This window comes from Sminthopsis crassicaudata, chromosome 4 (assembly GCF_048593235.1).
Source record: "Sminthopsis crassicaudata isolate SCR6 chromosome 4, ASM4859323v1, whole genome shotgun sequence".
Classification (NCBI taxonomy): Eukaryota; Metazoa; Chordata; class Mammalia; order Dasyuromorphia; family Dasyuridae; genus Sminthopsis; species Sminthopsis crassicaudata.
The window spans coordinates 355662816-355672062 of record NC_133620.1 but is presented as its reverse complement, the minus strand read 5'-3'; the positions used below and the strand labels follow the sequence as shown (position 1 = coordinate 355672062).

At 45.4% G+C, this 9247-nt stretch overlaps 1 protein-coding gene and 1 long non-coding RNA gene across 2 annotated transcripts; one reads left to right on the top strand and one right to left on the bottom strand.

The window, feature by feature from the left end:
• Nucleotides 1-2225: 2225 nt before the first annotated feature.
• On the bottom strand, nucleotides 2226-3154 carry LOC141539270 (uncharacterized). Its single transcript, XR_012481246.1, has 2 exons — nucleotides 2982-3154; nucleotides 2226-2477 (listed from the first exon to the last, which is right to left on the bottom strand). It is a non-coding gene; the product is annotated as an uncharacterized LOC141539270 (long non-coding RNA).
• Nucleotides 3155-3388: 234 nt separating this feature from the next.
• On the top strand, nucleotides 3389-7724 carry TOB1 (transducer of ERBB2, 1). Its single transcript, XM_074261787.1, has 2 exons — nucleotides 3389-3705; nucleotides 5815-7724. The coding sequence occupies exon 2, from the start codon at nucleotides 5956-5958 to the stop codon at nucleotides 6973-6975; it is 1020 nt and encodes a 339-aa protein (XP_074117888.1). The 5' UTR covers nucleotides 3389-3705; nucleotides 5815-5955; the 3' UTR covers nucleotides 6976-7724.
• The last annotated feature ends 1523 nt before the right edge of the window (nucleotides 7725-9247 follow it).

The following is a 9247-nucleotide window of genomic DNA, read 5'->3' as shown; positions in this document are numbered from 1 at the left end:
ACATGCTTGGGACTGGATTTCCTATCTCAGACAATACACGTGAGAACATCTTCCAAATGGGAAGTACAATCTTCCTCAAACGTGAGCAGAACCACAGCTGTAGAGCTGCTTCATAGTTCAGAAGCCTCTGGTCCATTCGCTTGTTTCAAGGATGAGAACATTTGAAGGCCGGATGAGGGAAATTGACGCAAGTTCACATCACTAGGAAGTGACAGGGGCAGGATTGGAACATGGGCTCAACTCTGGAGCAAGTGCTTCCTACCCTGGGCAGAGCTCCCATTTCCCATAAGGCCGTGTCCTTAGGAAGCTTCAACTCCAAATTCCAAGTCTCTCAGTCTTACATGACAAGGAGGAATCTAGTGGAGGGAACACTAGGCCTGAAATCAGGAAGACTGGAGACACTAGCTGACATAGTAAAATCACTCCGTCTTCATTACCTCAGTTAATGGTAAAGTGGTAAATGTTAGCACCTCTCTGAATCAAATGAAATACTATTTATAAAGAATTGAGCACATAGTAGGTCCATAAATGTTTATTTATTTCCTTTCCCCTTTAGGTACATATCATTTACTTTTTCTAAGTGTGGGATACTGGGAAGGGACAATTTGTCAGTGGAAAAGTCCTGTTTCTTTACAACTGATGATTTTACACTTGACAATCTGAGGTAAGTTTTCAGAAGCAGGAAAAGGCAGAATGTGAGGATCGGGACCTTTCAGAATACATGCAAAGACCCCCTAGAAGCAATCTGGATATAATGGACAAAGAGCTAGCTCCCCTTTAAATAATGTCTCCCCCTGCTAGAATGTAAGCTTCTCAAGGGCAAGGACTGTTAAACTTGGTTGGATTTACATTTCTGGAAATGTAACAGAAGGCTCAGCACACAGTAAGTGCTTACTGCTTTTCATTTATCTGCCTGTATAAGGAAGGCCCCTCTGTGGAAAGCTGCCTTTAGTAGGAAGAGTCAGGAAGGCCTGGGTTCAAGTCCAGTCTGACACATACTGGCTTTTTCCGTACCCTAGGCGCCGGCAGCTTTGGAAGAGGGCCTTTCCTCCCCGGGATTCCTACACTAATGCTCACGGTACGGCTCCTAACTCCGCAGCAGTGGAAGAGCCCCTTGGGTGCGGACGGAGCTGACACAGGTGGCTGGCTGTGTGACCGTCCCTGCACAAGTCGCTTACCCCCGCGTTTCAGGCCGGCTCCTAAGCGCTAAGCAGCAGGACTGGGAGCTGCCCACACCAGGGAAACCGCAGGTCCCGACAAAAAATAGAAGTGCGTGCCTATGGGTGCCTGTCTTTTTAGGAATCTAAGCCCTGAATATTAGATCAGCCATCTGACCACCACCCCCGTCCCGCACACACCCTTTCTCCACAGCCACACCCACTGGGCTTTAGAGGAAAATATTCTTCCATCTTCCCGTACACCTTCTAAAAAAGGGGAGAAGGGACAGGAATGGGGGAGAAGCCTCGGCTCGGGCTTAAAGTGTGTCTGGGCTGGATCCAGCAGTCGTCTCCGTGCCTGTTCTCAGCATATAAAAGTTGCAGGGGAGTTGCCTAACTTCCCTGTAACCAGCTGGGGGGTTCCTGAAGTTTCTGGGGAGGAAGGTGGCCCCTTGAGTGCTCTGAAAAGGGATCCGGAGCAGAGTTTAAGAAAGTTGGGCGTTTGCATTCACTTTTCATTCCTTTTTCTCTCTTTCCTCCCCTCCCTCCTTATTCCGAGTCCTTTTTCCCCCTTTCTATGTCTTCCTTCCCCCTCCCTTTTCTCACTCTTCCCTTTCCGTGTGCCCTCCCAGTTCCTCCTTCTCTCCTTGGGCCCTCCTCCCGTTTTTTCTTCTTCTTCTTCCTCCTCCTCCCATGTCACTCTACTACTTGGGTCTCTCTCCTCCCCTCCTCCCCAGTCTTTGCTCCCTCCCATTTCTTCTCTTTCCCTTTTTCCAAACTGGAGTTTGACGTATTCCTCCCAGATAGCCACCGACCAATTGCCTGGTTGCTAAGGGTAAAGCGTGGCCAATCAGACATCGTTGCTACCTGTGAGTAATATTTTTAGCCAGGGGGGGCCGTTCCACTCCCGCTGTAACTTCATACATTTCTCGGCTGCAGGTTGTGAGGAAGGCCCACCTCCCTGTTTACCCTCCCCCCTCCAATCACTCTTTTTCCCCTCCCCATTTTTTTTCCCCTCACACACTTCAACTGTAAAAGGTCTTAAAGGAACAGGCTGGTAATACAATACAGGGCATGACAGGGCGATACCATATGTTTATTATGTGCACAGAGGTAATTTTTTCCAATATCGCTTCTGTATAAAAATACTCAGGCCATCCAGCAGAGCAGTGCTCGGCGTCCCCATCTGAGCGCAGGGGGGCTGGGTTTGACATATTTGAAAAAGAACTGTCCTCCTCCGCTCATCTCCAAGGCCAAAGTCATCCCAAGCCAGTGCTTTTTGCTCCTGGGGTTGCCAGGAGGAGACGGGCTGACTGACTGCTGGATGAGGAAAGCAGAAGACAGTTTAACTGCCACGAGGTGGGGGAACTAGGGTCAGTTGAGTGGCCCCTCTCCCCACCCCCACCCCAGCAGGTTTGGATTCTGCAGTTGCTCCCTTCCCTCCGGGTGGCAGTTGTTTCTGCTGGGGGAGGGGGGCGGGAGAATTAATCATTAATACAATTGCGTGCAAGAGTCCCTGGCACATGGGTCCCACCACCATCCCTATGGACTCTCTTAACGTTTGCTAACAGGATAGACAGTTCCTCTAAAGGTGGGATTTTCCTAAGCCAGACTTAGTCCCACAGGTGTTGGGCATTTTCCAAGCCTCTGCCTCTTCTCTTTCTCCTGTCCCTTTGACTCCCCAGCGCCTTCTTCATCTACTCCTCAAATCCCCTCCCCCACCCCTACCTTCACCCCACCCCCATCCCCACCCCCACCCCAGTTTTCTTCCACCCTCAACTCAGCTGGTCCGGTCCCACCCCACCCCCAACTTCTCAGTCTTACTGGCACTCCTTCTGTCCAATCCTACTTCAAAAACCCTCCTCGCCCCGCCTCCGTTCATTCCAGAACGTCGGCTTATTGGCCAAATCTCGAGCACCATGGGGTGTGCCTTCGCCGCCTCCCTCCTGCTCCCCCAAACTCCACCCTCTCCAACTCCTCCATGCTCCTCTTACGGAGTCCGATTGGCAGGTGGGACCTGACCAATGGCTGGAGGGGGCAGGGCAGGGGTGGAGTGAGGAGCACTAGCCCTAGGGGTTGTGAGGTTTCGGGGCGGGGAATGGCTACGAAGTCTGGAGCGGAGTGACGCTCGTCGGGCGGGCGCGGGTGAGCGCTACCACCCCCCACCCCGGACGGAGGGAGAGGAGGGGCGGGGAGGGGCGGGGAGGGAAAGGGGCGGGGCCGCTATAAAACGAGAGGCGGGGCGCGCGCCGCAGCAGAAGGAGCGGAGCTCTGGCCCGGGGCGGAGTGGGCAGACATCGGGGAGAAAGCTGGGCCGGGGCATCCGAGTGTGTACCGGGGGGAAGAGACCGCACTTCACCGGACTCCCCCCCGCCCCTGTCGCCGCCTCCCCCGACCTCGAAGGAGTCGCGACACGTTTCCGCGGTCCAGCCCCGGGTTCGTTGTTTCTTGCACTCAGCCGGGCCCCTCACTCCCCACCCCGCGCCATCCTCCATCCCGCCCCCGCCCTGCGGCCCGGTCTGTTGTGGAAGCAGCTCCGGAGCAGCCAGTAAGTATCGCGGGGCCGGCGTTCCGCCTAGGCTGTCCCCTCTCCGCGGCCCGAGGCCGGCGAGGCTTGACTGACTGACCGGACAGCCGCGCGGGGCCGGGGGCAGAGCGTCCCCCCACGACTGACTGACTGACTGACTGACTGATTGTGGGTGAAGGGGAGACTGCAGCGCCAACCCCGGCGGGTCATCGAAGGGCGACCAGCTGAGGAGACCCCGGGACTCCCCCGGAGGCTGGCCGGGGCGCAGGAGCCTCTGGGTGGGGAGGGGCGGCGGCCGGGTCGGGTTACGGAGGTGACTGAGGAGGAGGGGGAGGGAGTCTCGGGCGGGTCGGGGCCCTCGGGCTGCGAGCCGGGGCCGGGGTCAGCCGGGTGGCCAGGCCTCCTCCACCCGCCCCTACCTTCTTTTCCCCCTCCTCCTTCCCCTCCTCTCCTCCTCCCCCCGGGACCTCCCCTCCCCGTTCCTCCGCACCCTCCCTTCCCCCCCCTGTCCCCCTCCCCCCTTTGCTGCTGGTGTTGGAGGAGCCCGGGCCCCGGGGCTTGTGAGTAGAAATCTAATGAGACCCAACCGGCTGTTTATGTAATTCCTCTCACCCGCTCCCCGCACGGCTTTTAAACTACCTTTCCCCCGCCTGCCCTACTCTACCGAGTCCCTCTCCGGAGTCCGGGCTTTAAAAGCCCTGCCGGCCTGAATCGTCGGCTTGTCCCCCGGGCCGCCCGGCCTCTTCCAGGGGCTGAGCGCTCTCAGCGGCCCCGGGCTGGAGGCTCGGCAAGTGCGGGGAGTTGGGGGGCAAGCCGGGGCATCATTCTATGCCCTTTGTTATCTCGGCTAAGGAGAAATGGAAGCGGGCTCTTACTCTCCACTGCCTTTTTAAAGGTCCTCGGAAAACCGCCCCACTGGACCTCATCGCTCTCTCTTGTAATTATCTTCTGTTTGCCCTTGATCTTTTCTTATCCCCACCCAGGGCTGATCCAGAAATCTTTTAAAGGTCGGCCGGCCTTATCGTTCAGCCTCTTTGCCTGTTCCCTTATCGTTAAGGGGAGAGTGGTTGCTTTTTAAAATCTGGATAAAATTCTGGAAATACTCCCCGTTAAAACAGAATAATCAATGGAATCTCCTGAAATTTATTTTTCTTTTGTCAGTGAGTCTTTAAGAGGATTTATTTTCAGAATCTGGGAAGATTTTTTTTTTTAATCTGAGAAAAACAAAAAAATCCAGGTTAGATTTGTTATATTTTTCATAGACTTAGTATGTTTAAAAACTGCAACTGATTAAAGAATTCTACCAAATGGTACATTTCATTAGTGTTGAATGTACCCTTTGGTTTATATTTTAGCAGTATGTTGGCTTGAAATATTGTTGTAAGTAAAAATTAAAGATAGTGTTTTTGATTTCTCACATTTCCAAATGGTTACTATTAAGACAGAGTTAAACAGTATATACTAATGGGCTGAGATATAACTGGATCTTTAAGTTAGTAAATAGAAATAGAAACATTATGGTCAGCCGCTCTAAAGACAATTCATAGACCATATGTTCAGCACTGTTTGTAGTAAAACATTTTCTAATGAAAGTTCTGAAGATAGAGAGGAAAAAGGCATAATCCTGCCATACTATATATGAGCCTGCTTCCCAGAATTATATCTTTACCTAAAGCTAAAAGTTTAAAATGTCTAGTTAAAGTTCACAAATGGGAAGAACGGCAGTTAATAGAATTTAAAAGGCATTTGACTATCAAATTAGCATTCAAAATCAAATCATTCTTAGATCTATTAATAGTAAACCCTAGCATGTTGAAAAATTTGTGATTCAGTTTTATGAATTATTTGAAAATGAGAATTTATAATCAGGACCTGGGAGATTTGCAGTTATTACCTAGCATTAGCTTTTTCCTTTAAATTAAATTTAACTATGTTCTCTAACTATAAGCCATAAATTTTGAACTTTTAAAACATTTTCCAAGTAGGCAAATTATGTTGACTTTCTTAAAATAATTTTGTCCCATTTTCAAAAGTGAAATGCTTTCTTGTTGAGGGGTAAGGAGTGGGCCTTAGGGATTTATCTTACACTTTCCTTATTTGGCTATGTTTGCTTTTGTTTTTTTCTTTAAGGAACAAGACTGCTCAAGGTGAAGGATAATAATCTACTAGTACCAGCACTTTGAATGAAATTTTGTTTCTTTGCCACAAACTGAACATTTTTTTTTTGAGGGGGGGGTTGAAACACAAACTTAACCTTGTGGCATAGCAGCTATGCAGCTTGAAATCCAAGTAGCACTAAATTTTATTATTTCGTATTTGTACAATAAGCTTCCCAGGCGACGAGTCAACATTTTTGGTGAAGAACTTGAAAGACTTCTTAAAAAGAAATATGAAGGGCACTGGTATCCAGAAAAGCCATACAAAGGATCAGGGTTTAGATGTATACATATAGGGGATAAAGTGGACCCAGTGATTGAACAAGCATCCAAAGAGAGTGGTTTGGACATTGATGATGTTCGTGGAAACCTGCCCCAGGATCTTAGTGTTTGGATCGATCCATTTGAGGTTTCATACCAAATTGGTGAAAAGGGACCAGTGAAGGTGCTGTATGTGGATGATAATAATGAAAATGGATGTGAGTTGGATAAGGAGATCAAAAACAGCTTTAATCCAGAGGCCCAGGTGTTTATGCCAATAAGTGACCCAGCTTCATCAGTGTCCAGCTCTCCATCTCCTCCCTTTGGCCACTCTGCTGCTGTAAGTCCTACTTTCATGCCCCGATCCACTCAGCCTTTAACCTTTACCACTGCCACTTTTGCTGCCACCAAGTTTGGCTCGACCAAAATGAAAAATAGTGGCCGTAGCAACAAGGTTGCACGCACTTCTCCCACCAACCTCGGCTTGAATGTGAATGACCTCTTGAAGCAGAAAGCCATTTCTTCCTCAATGCACTCTCTCTATGGGCTTGGCCTGGGCAGCCAGCAGCAGCCACAGCAGCAGCAGCAGCAACAGCAGCCATCACAGCAGCAGCAGCAGCAGCAGAAGACCTCTGCTCTTTCTCCTAATGCAAAGGAGTTTATTTTCCCTAATATGCAGGGTCAAGGTAGTAACAATGGAATGTTCCCAGGTGACAGCCCCCTTAACCTCAGTCCTCTCCAATACAGTAATGCCTTTGATATGTTTGCGGCCTATGGAGGCCTCAACGAGAAGTCTTTTGTGGATGGCTTGAATTTTAGCTTAAATAACATGCAGTATTCTAACCAGCAATTCCAGCCAGTTATGGCTAACTAAAAAAAAAAAAAATGTTATTGTACAAGTTGAAATGCACGTGCCCAAGGGGGCATTTTTTTTTTTTACCCCCTTGAGATTTTTTTTAAAGCTTGTAGTATGGAAACATTCAAGCTTGGTTACATAAACAACATGCATCGTTTTTCATTTGCCAACCAAGCACAAAGTTATTTTATACTGACTGTACATTTTAAAGTATACTCTCAAATATGGCCTCTTACAGTATTTAAGATATAGGAAGGACATGGCTAATTTTTTTTATAAAAAATTGGCACTAATAAGTGGGTTTATTGGTCTTTTCTAATTGTATAATTTAATTTAGTACAAAGTTTGTAAAATATCAGAGTATATATATTGTTTCTACTACATGGTATTGCATTTATATCTTTTTACTACAGTGATCTGTGACAGCTCCAGCAGCTTCATGTTGTATTTTTTTTTACTGAAATTGTAAAATATCCATCTTAAAGACATCAACTATTCTAAAAATTGTGTACAGAATATTCCTTAGTGGTGGAATTAAAATGTACGAATATTTGCTTTTTAAAAAAAACAAATTGTATTTTCTGTTAAAAGTTTAAAGATTTTTGCTATATATTATGGAAGAAAATGTAATCGTAAATATTAATTTTGTACCTACATTGTGCAATACTTGAAGAAAACGGTATAAAAGTATTTTGAGTCAGTGTCTTACATGTTGAGGGACTGAAATAGTTTATATTAAGTTTGTATTAAAATTCTTTAAAATTAAATCCCTCCTGTGGTCTTTGTTTTTACTGTTGTGCCAAGGATCTGAGCTCTAGTTACTGTGTTGTAAATGCTAATGATGCAGAAAGGACTGACTCATTGTATCACAAAGGAATGACAAAGGAGATTGTACCTTGCAGTCCATAAATGAAATGGGCCTTTTGAAGCACATAGCCAGATTAACTATTTGGGATAGCTTTCTTTTTAATATATTTTCTAGGCACTGCTGCCTGTGTTACCAACTTTTATCTATCCAGCTCATCCCACCCTATTTCCCCACTACTCTACTGGGAAAAATAGAGATGTGTTAAGGTTCTGAACTTCTGAATTTAGAAGACAAAGATTTAAAATACTGTTGAAGTAAAATATTAGTTCAAGAGATAAACTTTTAATTCATACCCAAGTGGAATTAGTTATCCTAAGAAGGTAAAACCAATTATATCAGTACAGAGGATTAATAGCTTAGGAACCAAAACATCTGAAAGCTTCATTTTTATCAGTTGATTTGTTTATAAATGACATTTACAGTTGCTAGAAGAGGTCCTTTGGGAATAAAGGATTTATTAAACCGGTCACTTCCAATTTTGTTTTGTTGACTTCCAAAATAAGATTTTATATTGATTTCACTTGGAAATGTTTTATTGTTTGGAGGTATTGATAACAATTCTGATAGCATTGAGGATTCTATTGATTTACTTTGACAATAATAGATTTTGGAGAATTGGGGACAAACAGGTTTGGGGGGGGAGATCATTTTTCTAATTTCATTGGCAATTGGATATGGAATTGACATGATTCAAGTAAAAAAAATACATTAAATAGAAAAGCCACATTTTCTTGGCACCTTGTAAGAAATATTGTCTGGCTTACCAGTGAAATAAATTTGGTCTCGTTAGTTTTTTGGACACATTTCTACAAAAAGCCTTTTTGTTAATTAACTATACAGTTTAGTGTTAAAAGTTTGTTTTCAGAAAACAAGTACTGGAAGTAAGAGCTGTTCCATCAGCACCATGGTGAGATCTTTGTCCTGCAATGGACAGAATGAGGTTATAATGAAGTATTGGAATAGTAAGTGGAACAAGCAGAGATGGTTTGCCAACACTGTCACTTGTGTTATTTTGTGATCACATTGGTTCATCAGCTATAAGAAAATTAGCATAATCATTGTATGCACTAGTTTATTCTAGAGATTCATAGAAGGAAGCCAGATATATTAGAAATTAGAATAGTAAAAGTTAGTTCACAAGTCCTGATTTTGTTACACTTAATATCTAGTAGTTACACATAGTTTTTAAACTATATTTTCAGTAACTCGTATGTTAGGATCTGTGGTACTTGATATATATATATAAGTATGCATATTATTTTCAGAGTTTTGGGGTGGGTTATTTAACAAAAAATTTCCAAACTTTTACCAGTTATGTGCTGGAAACTTAGGTAAGAATAGGTCTCAATTTTTTCCTTTAAAAAATCCAAGAAAACTTAGGAGATTAGTTCAAGTTTGATGTTCTCCAAATCAATTCCTTGA

Excerpts from the sequence above, each read along its gene's own strand:
- TOB1 (XM_074261787.1), top strand. The coding sequence starts at position 5,956 with ATGCAGCTTGAAATCCAAGTAGCACTAAATTTTATTATTTCGTATTTG.